Source organism: Erythrolamprus reginae, chromosome 2 (assembly GCF_031021105.1).
Source record: "Erythrolamprus reginae isolate rEryReg1 chromosome 2, rEryReg1.hap1, whole genome shotgun sequence".
NCBI lineage: Eukaryota > Metazoa > Chordata > Lepidosauria > Squamata > Dipsadidae > Erythrolamprus > Erythrolamprus reginae.
In genome coordinates this window covers 211009551-211028327 of record NC_091951.1, presented here as the reverse complement: position 1 = coordinate 211028327, position 18777 = coordinate 211009551, and the positions used below count along the sequence as shown (strand labels likewise).

Genomic DNA, 18777 nt, shown 5'->3' with positions numbered 1-18777 from the left:
TCTTTTAGGTACAAAGGGCAGTGAACACTTAATCTTAGTCCTTAATAGCAAGACTCTGGGTGAACTCAACTTTTAAACAGAATGGCTAACATGAATGAGAGGCATTTGTATTGTTCATTTTTTTTGCTTTATGTGCCTATCAGGATATTTCACTTTATGAAAACGTTTGAGGCTTATCTCAGCTGATTAAAAAAAGATGTGAGATTTCAGTTTTTCAATTTTCCAAATCTGGTTAAAATGCTGAGCTATAGTTTTAGACAAGTTACTGTTTCAAAATGACTCTGGGTGGTGCATCCAGGCATTAAGTAGTTTTAGAGTTACTGAGCAGTAATTAAATTATTAATTAGGAAGGTGGGAAGATAATTAAAGTTTGACTTAAGTATTGCATTGTAATTTACTACCTTAACTCTCCAACAGGAGGATTTGTATTTCAAAATGGCAACTGGTAATAGGAAGCAAGTAGAATCTTGACTCTGTTCATCACAGCAGAATTTTAAACTCAGAAAGTGGGAGGTGCATGTTTCTGATTTGTAAGGGCTGCTGCATTTGTGTTGTAGCTCAGAAAACAATAGTTTCTTGAGAAGAATTTGCCTCTTACCAGTTTTATGGGTTTTGGGGTTGTTGTTTTTTTGCAACATTAAGGAAATGGTTTACCATTAAAAAAAACATTGTGATTTAACCTATAGCTTCTAGGGCAGTGATGGTGAACTTTCCCCCCCATAGGTGCCGAAAGAGTGTGTGTGTGCGTGAGTGCCCACATCCATAATTCAATGCTTGGCGTGGGCAAAAACAGCTTCCCCTCCCCGGAGGCCCTCTGGAGACCAGAAATGGCCTGTTTCCCATCTTCTGGTGGGCCCAGTAGGCTTGTGTCCCCCCCCCCCCAGGCTCCAAAAGCTTCCCTGGAGCCAGGGGAGGGTAAAAACGCCCTACCCCATCCCTCCGGAGGCTCTCTGGAAGCCAAAATCATCCTCCCAGAGCCTCTGTGTGAGCCAAAAATCAGTTGACAGGCACACACATGCACATTGGAGCTAAGCGAGGGCAACGGCTTGTGTGTCAGCAGATATGGCTCCACGTGGCACCATGCCATAGGTTCGCCATCACCGTTCTAGGGTATCTTGTGGTCTCATTGAAATATGAGCTGTAGAGATCTGAAATTCTAGAAAGCAGTACAATGCTAAAGTTCAGGTACTGTGAGTTTCAACATGTAGTAGAAATACTGCCTATATAAGCATATTCAAGCAAGGTATTGCACAGTAAGGTTGGTAATCAGAATAATCAATATTTGATTAACATCTGTGGAGGCACAAAATTGACCCAGCTTTCTGAGGACAATAAAATGACCCAGATTGTTGAGGGCAATTGCTGACATTCTAAACTGCCCAGTGGATGCTATAAAGCCTGTATTTAAGTCTAAGTGCTATTTCTATTTGTAGGAAGCTTGTAGCGCCTGAGTATAGTGCTATTGATTTGATTTATTTTAAAGGATGAACTGAAATATCTCTTGAGGGAAAAGAAAAATTTCCCTAGATCTTTTGTCAGCTCTTGGAAGTTGAATATGTGAAGCCATACCAAATCCCCAGGCACCAGAGCTTATGTTTGCCATGGTGATGATACCTAATTACTTCTATTCTGGGCATAACAACTTTATCATCTTGCAATGGGAAAAACCATAAAAATACTTAGTGTTATGATGCTGCCCATATTCCAAGTGCTTTGGTATATTTTGTCCAGAACATGAAACTTTGTTAGCATCCTTATGGCAGGTGCAATGAGCAATCTTAAGAGTTGTAGAGGTCATTTGGAAAAGCAGACTAACTTAACTGGTCCATGTATATTCTTGTTCAATTTTGGGATAGTCCTTAATTAAAAATCCTTAATATTTGAAATACGTCATTACCATAAGTGGGAGGGAGACACATTGGAATAGTTTAAATATCTTTGGAGTATTTGTCTAGTAGTAAAGATGTTTACCACCACCTTGAAATGTGGAGAGTTCATTCCTAGGTAGAGGCAGATTTTTCCTAGAATGTAGAGAAAAAATACCTGCTGGACATCTGCATAGGCAACAGGAAGGGCATTTACCAGCAAAATCTCAGTTCCATTCAATTACCTGGACCTTAACCTGAATTAGAGGGTTTTAGGGTCATAAATAAAGAGAAAATGATATCAAAACAAGTACAAGTCTTGGTCAAGTATTTACCAATTCTGTTAGAAATTGAAAATAAATCTTTGGGCTTGCATTTTAGGCACTCAGGAGATGAACTTCATAGAATTTTTTGACTGCAGATTAATACAAATCAAGTGAGGATCCTACCTGAAACTTGGGCAACTTAATAGGGAGTTTTATTTAAAATAAAGTTGGATGAGAGGAAGGAATATTCTGCCTCTTCCTCCTCCATATATTCATGGTAACAAGGATTTAATTTATAGGGCTACCCATCTCTAACAATTGGCTCTGGGTGGCAGACCATTAACATAAAAAGCAGTTATAAATATTGCAAAAATTAAAATTCAAAACAACTCTGAAATGTCAACTTATCAGTAGCAACCAAGAAATGGAAATTTCTAGAGTAACAAGTCCTTTGTTTGCATTTTCTTCCAGGAGTTGCTGGTTTTGAGCTTACATTATGTTGCTTCTATATCTTGGACTGCTCTCACTTTCTGGCCTGGCCTATCCTGTGGAAGTGAAGCGTCCACGAGGTGTCTCCCTAACAAGTGAGTTTTCAAGCAGATAAGTTATACCCACAGTTGAGCCCAAAATTTATGTTGCTAAGTGAAAAATGTGTTAAGTGAGTTTTGCCCTATTTTTACAACTTTTCTTGCCATATTTGTTAAGTGAATCACTGCAGTTGTTAAATTAGTAACATAGTTTAGTGAATCTGATTTCCCCATTGGCTTTGCTTGTCAGAAGGTTGCAAAAGGTGATCACATGACCCCAGGACATTGCAACTGTCATAAAATGTAAGTCAATTGTCAAGTCTCCAAATGTAAATCATGAACATGGGATACTGCAGCGGTCATAAGCATGAAAAATAGTCATGGACACTAAGTGAACTGTTGTAAGTCGAGGACTAGCTGTAGGTTAGATGGCAGGTGTGATCTCCTCTTGCAATGTATCACTTGGACAAGTTTCGCTATTTCTAGCAATCGGAGGTTGGAAACATGACTATGTTTTTGTATTATAAATCAAAAGATTGCATCCATGTTGTATAAGGAAACCCCCATAATTCTGCAGTGTTTTTCTTGGATTTAAAATGGAGGTATGAGAGAGAAAGCTGGTCTTCAGATGAGTGATTTAAAGCAAACTTTAAAGATTTAAAGAGTTATTTAAAAGAAAACATTGTAGTGTTTGAAGTTTGTTTAGAAATTCAACTTTCTCTTGCCCTCCATACCTATTTGTTTAGAATGCTAACAAGCTACAGAAGTGGAGTGATTACTAATTGCATCCTGCTCAGCATCCTTTTTTGTTATTTAAATGTGCTATATAGACATAAAATATGGAATGGCTGAACTAGACATAGAATATTAAATGCTGAATACTTTTCTGAATTGACATTTGTGTGTGCGCGCATTTCTATTGTTTTTAGACCATCACTTCTATGACGACTCAAAATCATTCACTTGTCTTGATGGCTCTACAACAATATCCTTTGATAGAGTCAATGATGATTACTGTGATTGCAAAGATGGTTCGGATGAGCCAGGTAAGTGGAGCATATTTAATTTTGCCTTATTTGTACATATTCTCTTTCCTATACAGATTCTTGTAATTACTGCTCTAAGGATGTTTGCTAGTACAGTGATACATCGTCTTACAAACGCCTCGTCATACAAACTTTTCGAGATACAAACCTGGTGTTTAAGATTTTTTTGTCTCTTCTTGCAAACTATTTTCACCTTACATACCCACTGCTGCCGCTGGGATGCCCCGCCTCCGGACTTCCATTGCCAGCGAAGCACCAATTTTTGCGCTGATTCCCCTGAGGCTCCCCTCTATGGGAAACCCCACCTCCAGACTTCTGTGTTTTTGTGATGCTGCAGGGGAATCCCAGCAGCACAAAAACGGGCGCTTCGCTGGCAATGGAAGTCCGGAGGTAGGGTTTCCCAGCGAGGGGAGTCTCAGTGAATTCGCAGCATCGCAAAAACACAGAGGTCCGGAGGTGGGGTTTCGAAGCACTCATTTTTGCGATGCTGGGATTCCCCTGCAGCATTGCAAAAACACAGAAGTCCGGAGGTGGGGTTTCCCATGGAGGGAGCTTCAGGGGAATCCCAGCAGCAGAAAAACGGGCACATCAGCTGGCAAAAGGGGTGAATTTTGGGCTTGCACGCATTAATCGCTTTTCCATTGATTCCTATGGGAAACACTGTTTCATCTTACAAACTTTTCACCTTAAGAACCTCATCCCAGAACCAATTAAGTTTGTAAGACAAGGTATTGCTGTATTGCATTTCACATCAACCAATATGTATCTCTCTCTTAACAAGGGACAGTAACTGATCTCCTAGTGCTCCCATCCTCATTAATTTTATTAGATTGCTTAAGCAGTTAAACACTAATCTCTGAAGATTTCCTTAAAATTTGGTATCCAGACATAAAGCCATATGTCTGGATGACATTTATGACATTTATGATATTCATTCATTCAATTTTTTTAATGCCGACCTTCTCCTTAGACTCAGGGCGGCTTACAGCATGTTAGCAATAGCACATTTTTAAACAGAGCCAACATATTGCCCCCACAATCTGGGTCCTCATTTTACCCACCTCGGAAGCAATGTTCCCTCTAATTTTTTTTCGGGGTGGGCGGAAAAGTATAGTGTCTGAGCGGCAGTCCCCTTGGGACTGGGCGGCATAGAAAGTATAAATAAATAAACAAATAAATAAAAATCCCTTCTTTTTTATTAAAAGAAATTAACAATTAAACCCCCCCCCCAAAATCCATTACTATTAAAACTAAAACAACCAGCAAAACCAAAAACATAACTATTAATAAAAACAGGTGAGGGATGGTGTTTTTTTCTCTGTTATTATTTAAGTGCTTTTACCATATGCTTTAAATCAAGAGTCACTTCTCTCTCTGTTTCTCTCTGTCCTGTCATTTTCTGCCTCAATCATTTTCTCATTTCTCTTTTTTCTCCCCTTTTTTCTATCATTTCTCTCTTCCACTCTTCTCTCTCTCTTGCTTTCTGACTCTCTCTTGCTTTCTTCCTCTCTCACTCCCTTCCTCTCTCATCTCTCTCTCTCTTTCTTGCTCTCTCTCTCACTTTCTCTCTTTCTTCCTCTCTTCTCTCTCTCTTGCTTTCTTTCTGTCTCTATCTCTCTCATTTTCTTTCTCTCTCTCTCTCTTGTTTTTTCTCTCTTTCTCTTCCTCTCATTCTCTTTCTCTCTTGTTCTCTCTCTCTTGCTATCTCTCTTTCACTCCCCCCTCTTTCTCTCTCTCTCTTTCTCACTTTCTATCTTGCTCTGTCTGTTGCTCTCACTCTCTCTCGTTCTCTCTCAGTTCTTCAAACAGCGGAGGCCGGCAAAGGTTTTTCTTATTTTGAATGTTCCAGGTGGGCTGGCAGGGGGATGGGGAACCTGACATTGAAAATCACCTTCACCTGCCTCTGTTGTGAGAAGAACGCCTGCCCCACCTCTCCTGTAGCCTCCTCGCTGACAGCCCGGGACGAAAGCGCTCTCGGTGAAGGGACTGCGAGAGGAGTGGGGCGGGCATTCCCAAAGTGCTCGGAGCGGCTAGCGGCCAGATGAGGAGGACGAGAAGCCGCTGCCGCTGCAGGAGGCTTCCCTGCCCCTCACCTGTGGCCGGCAGGACTGCCTCCCAAGTGCTCTTGCCTGGCGGGAGGCGAAGCACTGGGGTGGGGGGTGTCAGGACACCTCCCACCCCAGCGCTTCGCCTCCCGCCGGCCAAGAGCACTCGGGCAGCAGCTTCTGCCAGACACGGGCAATGAGTGGGACAGAGCGGCAGGGAGAATCAGGAGGCTTAAGCCTCCTTTGGCAGCTGGGGGCTGCCCGGCTTTGTGTTTTTGGCTGGAGGGGGGAGGCAGGAGGGCCAGCCTGGCACCCCCCACCAGCGTTCCTCGTAAGCTGCGAACATGAGCCCACGTGCGCCCCCCAAAATACCCCCCCCGCGTGCACCCTTTTCCACGGGCACTCCCCATCCCCCTGCCAGCCCGCGAGGGGGGGGGGCGGGGAGGCGCCAGCAGTAGAAGGAAAGGGAGCCGCGGCCGCCCCAGCCTCCCCACCGTGCCTCCGGCCCCCTCGTGCCCCTGTCCTCTCGGCGCTGCCCCCTGCCCGATCCGCCCCCTCTACTCCTCTTCTGACGAAAGAAAAGCGTGGAGGCTGCCTGTTTGAGCCTCCCATTGCTCCACGCCGCTTCGGCTGTCATCCTGGACCTCCGTTGTGTTTTCGGGGGGGGGGGGTGGCGGGAAAGCCCTGTGCCAGCCAGGAAAGCCAGCTTTCCGGGAAAGCAGCGCGCCTTTTAAACACGCTGCTTTCCTGCACCTCTTTCCTGGGGGGGGGGAGTGGCCTCCTCCCCCCCCCCGCCCAGGAAAGAGTTGCAGGAAAGCAGCGCATTTGAAAAGCGCGCTGCTTTCCCGGAAAGCCGGCTTTCCTGGCAGGCACAGGGCTTTCCCGCAACTCCCCCTGGTTGTTTTAATTTTAATAGTAATAGAGTTTGGTTTTGTTTTATTATTAATTTCTTTTAATAAAAAAGAAGGGATTATTTATCTATCTATCTATCTATCTATCTATCTATCTATCTATCTATCTATCTATCTATCTATCTATCTATCTATCTACCGCTCAGACACTATACTTTTCCGCCCACCCCGAAAAAAAATTAGAGGGAACATTGCCCCCCACCCCAGCACTTCGCCTCCCGACAGGCAAGAGAGCTCGGGAGGCAGCTTCTGCCAGCTTTTCTCCCTTAGGTGGACCGCCTCTTGGGAAAGAAAAGGAAGGAAGGAAAAGGAAAGAAATAAATAAATAAAGAAGTTAGGAAGAAAGGAAGGCAGAAAGATGGTAGATAGGAAGGAAGGCAGGCAGACAGAGAAAGAAAGTGGGCAGAGAAGAAGGAAGAAATAATCAAGGAAGGAAAGAGACAGAAAGAAAATGCCAGACCGTAAATTGCCTGCGATTTCGACGAGGGAAAGGAGAAGGCGAAAGTGGAGAGAGAATCAGGTCACCCGGGCTGACTTTGCATTGCAGAGCTTTGCATGGAGACAGAGAAAGTGTGTGGGGGGAGAAACACACAGCTACTTTGTCAGTTGCAAAGACTGATTTGATGTCCTTGATTGTCATTCGAGGGAACTCCCTTCCCAGCCCCCCCCCCTCCGTCTTCCCAGAGCAGTCCGGAGTAGTAAAAAGCAGGAGGAGGAGGTGTGTGGATTCCGCCTGGCTCAGCGATCATGGGAGCCTCCGCATCGAAAGCGGCCGCCAGGAGGGTTGGGTGCTGGCCAAGCCAAGCTTCCCAGCCGGCTGCTGTGGAGGTGAGGGGAGCGCGGCATCAGGAGCTTCTCCCCGAGCTTCTCCCCACCGATTGGGAGGGCAAGGACACCGTGGGGAGAAACTCCTGACACCCCCCTCACCACCACAACAGCTTCTGCTGGCTGGGAAGCTTGGCTTTGTACGAAGCTTGTGGGGGCAGGAGGGGCATCCGAACCTGGAGAATTGACACCTCCCCCAGCGCTTCATCGCAGAAAACTTTCAAGGAGGGTGGGAGCACCGCAGGTTGACAAGCCGCAAGGCAGCTTCCCTCACGTGTCAATGCACCCAGGAGGCTACCTCCAGGCAGCCTGTGCTGTCTCCACCCCCTCCACCCGCCCCCCCAACAAGGATCCGAATGCCGGCAGCAATGACGCAAAAGGGGTGAATTTTGGGCTTGCACGCATTAATCGCTTTTCCATTGATTCCTATGGGAAACATTGTTTCGTCTTACGAACTTTTCACCTTACGAACCTCCTCCTGGAACCAATTGAGTTCGAAAGACGAGGTTTCACTGTACTGTATATTTCACTGTCATAGCTTTTCGACACCTTATTAATAGCAAATAAATTGTGATTGCTAGGAGAAATTAAATTAATATAAATTAATCAACACATGCAAGCTCTGTATAGTGAAGAGATTTCCTGTGTGACTTAATTTATACTTTCTTCTCTTCCGCAGCCCGCTTTTCCCGTTTTGTTTAATATACAACTGTCTTTTCTTTCTGCCCAGGAACTGCTGCATGTCCCAATGGCCGCTTCCATTGCGCCAATGCTGGATACCGTCCTATGTACATCCCCTCTTCCCGCATCAATGATGGGATCTGTGGTAAGTATTGCTACTTGTTGTGAAGGAATCATTTGGCTCTGAAAAGTAGAACTCAAGTGACAGATGTCAATAGTTCTCCCCTTGCCCCCTTAGATTGCTGTGATACAACTGATGAGTACAACAGCGGCACAATGTGTGAAAATACCTGCAGGTAAGATGTCACTTTTTTTAGAAGAAGCCCCTTCTTTGTTCAGAGGACTGATTCAGAAGCAGACTCAAGTATTAGTCATCAAATATGCAACTTAGGGTAGAGGGGTGAATTTAGAACAGTTATTCTTAAGCAGGTTAGTAATAGTAGCACTTAGATTTATATACTCCATAGTACTTTACAGCAGGGTTTTTCATCCTGTGGGCCACTAGTGGGCCATGAGGGGATTGCAACCGGGCCACAGAAATGATCAGCAAACACAAATGTGCACACAGACATTGTCAGTTATGCAAGCAGTGGGCAAATATGTGTGCCATTTGTGTGAGCAGCACATACAAATGCATGCCTCTTGTGTAAAAAGAGTTGTGTGTGTATGCTTGCTGGCTGCTCGTGCAGAACTATCTTCTCTTCTCCACCCCACACCCATGGCCAGTCTATAAAGCCAGAAACAATGGGGAACTCTGCTTTACAGCTCTCTCTGAACAATGTTAGCATATTGGCCTTAACAATCTGGATCCTCATTTTACTGACCTCATAAAAATGGAAGATTGAACTCCTGGCATTGAGCAGAGTCAGCCTGCAATGTTGCATTCTAACCACTGCCCTGCCACAGTTAATCCTCCATTCAGTAATATGGGCATATGCCGGAGCTAATGGAGCAATTTGTAATTACAGTGGTAACTCAAGATACGAACCCCTCGTCTTACGAACAACAATTTGCCTCTTCTTACGAACTTTTTTCGAGTTACGAACGCCAAACCCGAACTTCCGGGTTCGGCGTTCGGAGGCTCCTGGGAAGCCGCCCGGCTGTTTTAAAAGGTGACAGCCGGGCTGGGGGGCTTCCCAGCAACCTCCCGAACCCCGAACTTTTGCCGAACTTCGGGGTTCGGGGGGGTGCTGGGAGGACCCCCAACCCGGCGGTCACCTTTTAAAACAGTCGGGCGGCTTCCCAGGAGCCTCCGAACGCCGAACCCGGAAGTTCGGGTTTGGCGTTCGGCTTCGGGAGGCTCCTGGAAAGCCGCCCGGCTGTTTTAAAAGGTGACAGCCGGGCTGGGGGGCTTCCCAGCAACCTCCCGAACCCCGAACTTTTGCCGAACTTCAGGGTTCGGGGGAGTGCTGGGAAGCCCCGCCGCCCGGCTGTCACCTTTTAAAACAGCCTGGGGGCTTCCCGAACGCCGAACCCGGAAGTTCGGGTTTGGCGTTCGGCGTTCGGGAGGTCGCTGAGAAGCCCCCAGGCTGTTTTAAAAGGTGACAGCCGGGCGGCAGCGTTTTTTTGCGGGGGGGTTTTTTTGGTTGCACGGATTAATTGACTTTACATTGTTTCCTATGGGAAACAATGTTTCGTCTTAGGAACCTTTCATCTTACGAACCTCCCCCTGGAACCAATTAGGTTCGTAAGGCGAGGTATGACTAATTGCTTGTGAGCTGAAAATTCAGTTAAGAATTGCTGCAGAGATGTAAAATAGGTTTCTTTTGTGAATAACATTATTCACGACCAGTAAAAACTGGTCAAACTGTTTAAAATCTAGAATTTGAGACTGTCATGGATGCTTATATAATAATAGAATGGAATTCTTTATTGGGCAAGTGTGATTGGACACACAAGGAATTTGGCTTGGTGCATATCCTCTCAGTGTACATAAAATAAAAGATACATTTGTCAAGAATCATGAGGTACAACACTTAATGATTGTCATAGGGGTCAAATAAGCAATGAAAAAACATTATTAATACAAATCTTAAAGATACAAGCAATAAGTTACAGTCATACGTGGGAGGAAATGGATGATAGGAATGATGAGAAAAACTAGTAGTGTAGACTTAGTAAATAGTTTGATAATATTGAGGGAATTATTTGTTTAGCAGAGTTACGACGTTCAGGGGAAAATGTTCTTGTATCTAGTTGTCTAGGTGTGCAGTGCTCTGTAGTGACGTTTTGAGGAGTTGAAACAATTTATGTCCAGGATACGAGGGGTCAGTAAATATTTTCACAGCCCTCTTTTTGACTTGTGTAGTAATCAGGTCCTCAATTGAAGGCAGGTTGGCAGCAGTTGTTTTTTCTGCGGTTCTGATTATTCTCTGTGTTGGTCTTGTTGGGTTGTCTGTCTTGTAAACCAGACAGTTATAGAGGTGCAGATTACAGACTCAATAATTCCTCTGTAGAACTATATCAGCAGCTCCTTGGGCAATTTGAGCTTCCTGAGTAGTCGCAGAAAGAACATTTTTTCCTTGTGCTTTTTTGATGATGTTATTGATGTTACGTTATTATTTTAGGTCTTGAGATATGATAGAACCTAGAAATTTGAAGGTCTCTACTGTTGATACTGTGTTGTCTAGTTTTGTGAGAGATGGATGGGAGGGTTTCTCCTAAAGTCTATCACCATTTCTACGTTTTTGAGTGTGCTCAGTTCTAGATTGTTCCAGTCACACCACAAGGGTAGTTGTTCAATCTCCCATCTGTATCATAGTTGTCTAGAATGAGACCAATCACTGTTGTATTGTCTGCAAACTTCAGTAGTTTAACAGATGGATATTATTATATAATAATTGTCATGGGAGTTGTCTGTTCACAATTTGGCTGCTAATGGTTATGAAAGGAAATGTCACTACCACCAGGTAAACTGGTGAACGTGTAAGATTGTATTTCCCTCTTAGGATATTATCTACTACTACCAATTTTCTTTCATTATTTTGCAGATCTTTTTTTAAAAATTGCATAATGTGATGTTTTGTGGAATACCAACTTTATAATTGTTCTTTTAAGATTATTTACTGCTATATGGTGTTCAGAATTATGTGCCATGCTTATAAATTTGAAAAGCAACAATATCTTTCAAATTGTTAAACAGTGTTCTTCATCCATGCCATTCTCTAGAGTTATGCAGAATTTTTCACTTGTGCAGATTTTTCTAGGATAGGATTCCTTTCCACCCATTGGTAGATGCCATGACTGAACATCTTGTCCTAAACCTTGGCATTCTATTCCCTTGTCCCTTTACAGAGAAATGGGACGAAAAGAACGGGAGACACTGAAGCAGATGGCCGAGGTGGCCAGAGAAGGCTTTGAAATCAAGAAGGCCCTGATGGAAGAAGCAAGTAAGAGAAAGGAAGAAAAACAGGTGAGAGGCAGCCTGTAGAGAAAACGCTTTTTGCTAGCTGCAGTTGTAAGACTGGATATTTTAATTTTTGTCAAAGCACTTTAAGAAAAGTGAAAACTTTCTGATTGTAAAAGCAAAGTTTGGGAGTGTGCCCTATTCTTGAGTATCTTCAGTAGACTGAATTTTTCTATACTCTGTAATTTGTTATAGAGCATAGCAATTGGTTACAGATTTGTATTGATTTCCTATGAAGCTATTTGGATTTGGATAAAATTCACAGTCCTTTCCCCCCTCTCTTTGCAGAAAAAACTAACAGAATTGCAGGAGGGTAAGAATTCTGTGGAGGAACAAGTGGAGGCACTACGGTTAGCAAAGGAAGCTGCTGAGAAACCTGAAAAAGAGGCCAAAGATATCCACCAGAAAGCCTGGGAAGGTCAGTCTGGGATACTCTATTGAAGGCTTTAATGACATTGAATATTAGCATCTTTCCTCTTAAAAGAATGAGGGAGATATTGATCTATGTTAGAACTACAATGGATGGCAAGTTAGGAATGTAAACAATGACATTTTTTCTCATCTGAAGTGAAAATTTAGTCCAATACGTGAGAAATTTTGTGAGATTTGGGGAAACAATGGGAAATGTATGAATCTGGTTCAGAAAGCTACATTTCCTATTAGGGATGTGCAAAGCTGAATGTTTTGGTGCATTGGCATGGTCCAGAGGAGAAATTAAGTGTTTAAGAATCATCTAAAATGTGCAGTTTGTAGAACTCTTGGTCTTGTTACATCGCTGTTATTATTATTTTTTTGCTTTTTCCTCTTCAACAAAACAAACAAATGTTTTTAAGCAAACTTTTTAATGTTCTGCTGTTGTAGTTGACTTTCTTGCAGGTTGGGTCTCCCCAAATTAGGTTTTCTTGGAACCAGACTTAAGATGCTTGATGCAACTCTCTAAACTGATCATGACTACATTGTTCACTGTTGAGCCTTCCCTCCAAATGCTTAGATTAGACTAAGGATGCCAGAGAGATTATTTTCTTTTTTTCTAACTATGGGAGAGTCAGATGCAACTTCTTGTCTACATATATGTTCTAGAAGATTTAGCTTATATGCTATAAGATTTGGCCATTGACACTGGTTTAATGCACATTAATAAGGGAAAGTTTAATATAGAATGCTTCAAAATATCATTTGTATAATGATATTGATAGTATAGGAAAATGTCATCATTATGATTGATAAATATCATGTATATCTTATTCTGACTATACTATAATTAGAAATAGAGTGTTGATTGAACTCATCTTGGCCTGTGCCAGAAGGACTGAACTTTTACATTTTTAGTTTTGATTACAAACCAGCACAATACCAGCTTAAAGAAATAACACAAAATTCTTAATAAGGAAAATGTTAGCTGCAGTTGAGGGGAAGCAGAATTTCATTTAATTTTTTAGGAATCCATTACACTACTTTAAAAATGTGAGTAGTTTAACCATTGCTAAGAAATATAGCAGTATTTAGCCCTGCTGTTCTGTTCGGGTCTGTGAGACCCGAAATCAAGGTTTGAGACCCTGTAAAAAATTTTCCCTGCATATCTGAAACTTGAAATTTCATGACTTTTCATCATTTCAGGGGTTCTCTCTATGAGAATTTTTTTGGGGGGGTGGGAGGTTTCTTTCTTGCTGAAAAAAAAAAACTCCCTAATGTTATGTTCCCGGGTCACCCTGACCCGGACCGAAAACACTTCATTTGCAGTGCTTATGTTTGGTCTTTTTGAAAGCTTTTTTCACTTGGAAAGTAGTCTGAACATTTCTTCACACAATGGAATGAAAATTGAACTGAAAAAATTAATCCTTATTGGTTTATTTTGCCCATAAATGTGCCTCCCCCCCCCGTTTTTGTGAAAGTTTTTTCAATTTATGGATAGTTTTGCTTGCAAAATGCAGTCTATTTTACTGGAGTTGGTGTGGGAATGGTACCTTGAACATTTCTGAATATAAGAAAAATATAAAGGAACTGAAAAAAATGATTCTTACTGGTTTTTTAACATCAGAAATAAGGCCTCCCTCCCCCCCTCGGCTGCTTGCAACCATTTTCACTTTATATTTACGCAGGCTTCAAATCCAAAATATTTTTAATATCTTAGGCATTCATTTACTCAATTTAACAATGCTGATCATCAAAAAAATATTTGTGGGGGTGGGGAAAAAAATTTTTTTCTGGGCAAAAAAAAAGTCACGTTTAGTCTGTTCGGGTCATATAGACCCGGACCAAAATGATTTTTTTTAGGTACTTGAATTTGGTATTTTTGAAAACTTTTTCAACTGGAAAACTAGTTTGAACATTTATGAACATAATGATATGAAAATTGAACTGGAAAAATTGAGACTTATATTTTTATTTTGATCAAAAAGCCCCTCCCCCCATCCTTTCTGAATTTCGTGTCAATTTCTATTTTTTAAGGCTACAAATCCCTAAGGAATTTCCCCCCAAAAGGTTTGATATACTAAATTGAACATTTCTGAATATAAGAAAAATATAAATGAACTGAAAAAAATGGTTCTTATTGGTTTATTTTTGCCACAAAAGGGACACCCCCCCGGCCTTGCTGTGTGCCATTATTGTCACTGTTCATACATATTTGTCTAGAAATATTTGGAATATCCTTTTGAAAATCAACCACATTGTAGCCAGATAACTAATTTTATGAAAGAAATCCATTTTACTAAAAAAAAGTATGTAAATTTGAAATTAACAGCATAAATTTTATATAAATTGAAATAACTTTATATGCAAAATAAACCAATATGCATCAATTTTTCCACTTCAATTTTCATATCATTATGTTCAGAAATGTTCAAGCTACAAATCCCACACCAACTTTAGCAAAATTGAATGTATTCTGCTAGCAAAACTATCCATAAAGTGAAGACTATGTCACAGAAACGGGGGGGGGAGGCACATTTATGTGCAAAATAAACCAATAAGGATTAATTTTCTCAGTTCAATTTTCATATCATTGTGTGCAGAAATGTTCAAGCTACCAATCCCACACCAACTTTAGTAAAATAGAATGGATTTTGCAAGCAAAACTATCCATAAATTGAAAAAACTTTCACAAAAATGGGGGGGGGAGGCACATTTATGTGCAAAATAAACCAATAAGGATTAATTTTTTCAGTTCAATTTTCATTCCATTGTGTGCAGAAATGTTCAAACATGTTTCCAGGTGAAAAAAGCTTTCAAAAAGACCAAACATAAGCACTGCAAATGAAGAGTTTTCGGTCCGGGTCAGGGTGACCCGGGAACATAACATTAGGAACTTTTTTCGAACAGAACAGCGGGGTTAGAGCCCTGCAGAATATTTTCCTTAAGTATCACAACAGTTTCGTTTTTAAAATATTTTAGAAATTTTTAATACACAAGGTTTCGGATTTTGTGTGGCAAAATCAGGCAAATATTTACCGTATATACTCGAGTATAAGTCAAGATTTTCAGCAAAAAAAATGTGCTGAAAAATCCAACCTCGACTTATAATAGAGTCACTGATTTTTAGTGACCTGAAAACTGCTGTGCAGCATTTTCCAAAGCTGCAGTTCCAATGTGAAAGGCAGGGAGGAAGGAAACCTCATGGCTCTGGCAACACGAGCTTTTTTTCTTTCTGCTCTTGCTACAGTCCAGCCGGCAACACCCCTCAGCTGCCTGATTGGCAGCAGGCTGAACCAATCACAGTTCCTCCTCTACAGAGAAAGGAGGCACTGAGAGAGCTGTTTGATTGGCAGCAGGCTGAACCAATCACAGCTCCTCCTGTACAGGAAGCACTGGGGGAAGGGGTGGGAGTGTTGAAGAGACTTTCAGAACGAAGGAACCATGGCTTTCTCTTATGATCAACCAGCAACAATATTTTACAAATAAATAAAATGTACAAGTAAAATGTAAGTTACCCATTTAAATTTGATTAATTTCTAATAACAGAAGAGATTATTTTGTAAGAAAATGTTGCTTCAAGTGGGGATAACTCTGTGTAATTAAACTTTTTCTTCCAATCACTGTTCACTCTAAGCTGCGCGCACGCACCCCAAAACACCCCCCCGCGTACCCTTTTCCAAGGGTGCGCAAGGAGCTGCGCCCGTGCCCGCTCCCCCAGTGCTTTCAGCCCCCTCGCGCCCCTGGCTTCTTTCCGCTGCCTCCCGCCCGATCCGCCTCTCTTTCTCCTCCTCCGCTTTCCACCTTGGGGCGCATCTCCTCCCGCAGTGGCGGTGGCGGCTGCGGCTTCTCGTCCTCCTCATCAGGCCGCTAGTCGCTCCGAGCGCTTTGGGAACCCCGCCCTGCCCCTCTCGCAGTCCCTTCTCCGAGAGCGCTTTTGTCCCGGGCTGTCAGCAAGGGGGCTACAGGAGAGGCGGGGCAGGCGTTCTTCTCACAGCGGAGGCAGGCGAAGGTGATTTTCAATGTCGGGCACGCAGGCGCACGCACTCCCCATCCCCCTGCCAGCCCGTCTGGAACATTCAAAATAAGAAAAACCTTCGCCGGCCTCCGCTGTTTGAAGAACTGAGAGAGAACGAGAGAGAGTGAGAGCAACAGACAGAGCAAGATAGAGAGAAAGTGAGAAAGAGAGAGAAAGAGGGGGGAGTGAAAGAGAGATAGCAAGAGAGAGAACAAGAGAGAGAGAGAGTGAGAGAGAGAAAGAAAATGAGAGGAAGAGAGAGAGAAAAAACAAGAGAGAGAGAAAGAAAATGAGAGAGAGAGAGAGAAAAAGAGCAAGAGGGGGAGAGAAAGAGACAGAAAGAAAGCAAGAGAGAGAGAGAGAGAAAGATTGAGAGAGAGAAGAGAGGAAGGAAGAGAAAGAGTGAGAGAGAGAGAGCAAGAAAGAGAGAGAGAGATGAGAGAGGAAGGAAGCGAGTGAGAGAGAGTGAGAGAGAGGAAGAAAGCAAGAGAGAGAGACAGAGAAAGCGAGACAGAGAGAAGAGTGGAAGGAAGAGAGAGAGAGAGAGAGAAATGATAGAAAAAAGGGGAGAAAAAAAAGATGAGAAAATGATTGAGGCAGAGAATGATAGGAAAGAGAGAGAAACAGAGAGAGAACTGACTCTTGATTTAAAGCATATGGTAAAAGCACTTAAATAATAACAGAGAAAAAAAACAGCCCTCACCTGTTTTTATTAATAGTTATGTTTTTGGTTTTGCTGGTTGTTTTAGATTTAATAGTAATGGATTTTGGTTTTTTTAATTATTAATTTCTTTTAATTAAAAAAGGGATTTTTTCTTTCTTTATTTATTTATACATACATACATACATACATACATACATACATACATACATACATACTTCTATGCCGCCCAGTCCCAAGAGGACTGCCGCTCAGACGCTATACTTTTCCGCCCACACCGAAAAAAAATTAGAGGGAACATTGCTTCCAACTATATTTATCATACCCAAGAGGATTGTTAATGCTGACTTTTTAAAAACAATACAAAGGTTAGGATAATATAATAGTATAAATTTTGTCATTAATCATTTGTTCTACATAATTAATATGAATAGATTTACCTTTTAGAGTATGGTTTCTCCTTATGCAAGATAAATATCATATAGAAGAAAGATTTTACAATTAATGATTGAGTAAGTAAGCCCCAATTGTTATTTACTGATCTATTGAGATAGTAATGATTTTAACTTATGAAATATGTTTTAAATGGAAAATCTGAATATTTATCATATGGAAGTTTGATTTAATTTGTTTTGAAAGAATATATGAAATCCCAATTATTAAGAAAATTATAATGATATTGTAATGAAGATTAAGATAACAGGTTTTAAGATTAAGATAACATTCCTAAAAATATTTTAAGAGGTTTTTGGAATTTAAGAAAAGAAAGATTTTGGAAGGGGAGGAAGAAAGGTGCAAGAAATAAACATTTTGGAAGGAAAAATGTTACATAACGATAATAACAACAGAGTTGGAAGGGACCTTGGAGGTCTTCTAGTCCAACCCCTTGCCTAGGCAGGAAACCCTACACTACTTCAGATAAATGGGTATCCAACATCTTCTTAAAAACTTCCAGTGTTGGAGCATTCACAACTTCTAGTGGCAGGCTGTTCCACAGATTCATTGTTCTAACTGTCAGGAATTTTCTCCTTAGTTCTAAGTTGCTTCTCTCCTTGTTTAGTTTCCACCCATTGCTTCTTGTTCTGCCCTCAGATGCTTTGGAGAATAGATTGACTCTCTCTTCTTTGTGGCAAACCCTGAGATATTGGAAGAATGGTATCATGTCTCTCCTGGTCCTTTTTTCATTAAACTAGATATACCCAGTTCCTGCAACCGTTCTTCATATGTTTTTTTTAATTCTACAAAAACAATTTTAAGAAGCTACGATAGAAGAATATTCCATTTTTATTAGTTACCAGTAGCCACTGTATTTTCCACCCTGGGCTTATATTCAAGTCAATAGGTTTTCCCAGTTTTTGTGGCAAAAGTAGGTGCCTTGGCTTATGATCGGGTTGACTTATACTCAAGTATATACGGTACCATATTTTTCAGAGTATAAGATGCGCCGGACTATAAGATGCACCTACCTTTTTGGGGGAGGAAAAAAAATCTGTCTCTGCCTCCCAGTAATTTGCTTCCTTGCAGCAAACAGCCTATGTCAGTTTCACTTTCAGTTTCAGCACAGTCTGATTAGCACAATAAAAAAAAATCTGTCTCTCCACACCTGGAGGCAACAATGGCAATCCCTGCATCCTGAAACAGCTGATGGTCGGGGGAGGCATCCAAATCAGCTGCTTGTGTTAATCAGGCTGTGCTGAAGCTGAAATTGAGATGAACTGTGTGTTGCAAGGAGGCAAATTGCTGGGAGGCAGAGGCCAAAGGGTGAGGGCCAGCAGGTGGATAAAAAGCACTATATTTGGTGGATAAAACACACTCAAATTTTCACCCTTTTATGGGAGAAGTGTGTCTTATACTTCAAAAAATATAATAAGAACAACTGAATTTGCTTGAGTATGGATAGTCAGAAATAATTTAGATTCAATATTAAGCATCGGTTACATTTTAATTTATTTTTTAGATTTAGGTTTGTGCTTTCTGTTTCACCTATTTTCTTCTCAGATTTGACAGGGCTCTAGGACAGAAGTTTATAATCCTCAAATGTCTTTATATTACTATGTCAAGACTTAAGCACAGGCATAAGTAAAAAACAAATGTTGGGCATACTCCGACTTTTTT

At 41.7% G+C, this 18777-nt stretch overlaps 1 protein-coding gene across 4 annotated transcripts in view; it reads left to right on the top strand.

Moving 5' to 3' along the window:
* The window catches only part of PRKCSH (PRKCSH beta subunit of glucosidase II), a 74568-nt gene that overhangs the window by 833 nt on the left and 54958 nt on the right, over positions 1–18777 (top strand). For 3 of the 4 annotated variants that reach the window (XM_070741685.1, XM_070741683.1, XM_070741684.1), the window contains exons 2-7: positions 2603–2715; positions 3588–3704; positions 8216–8311; positions 8405–8462; positions 11461–11578; positions 11861–11990. In XM_070741685.1, coding sequence (XP_070597786.1) covers positions 2628–2715; positions 3588–3704; positions 8216–8311; positions 8405–8462; positions 11461–11578; positions 11861–11990 — 607 coding nt within the window. In that variant the 5' untranslated portion in view covers positions 2603–2627. Of the gene's footprint in view, positions 1–13; positions 199–2602; positions 2716–3587; positions 3705–8215; positions 8312–8404; positions 8463–11460; positions 11579–11860; positions 11991–18777 lie in introns of those variants that run through there. The other variant, XM_070741686.1, reaches the window with a different exon arrangement.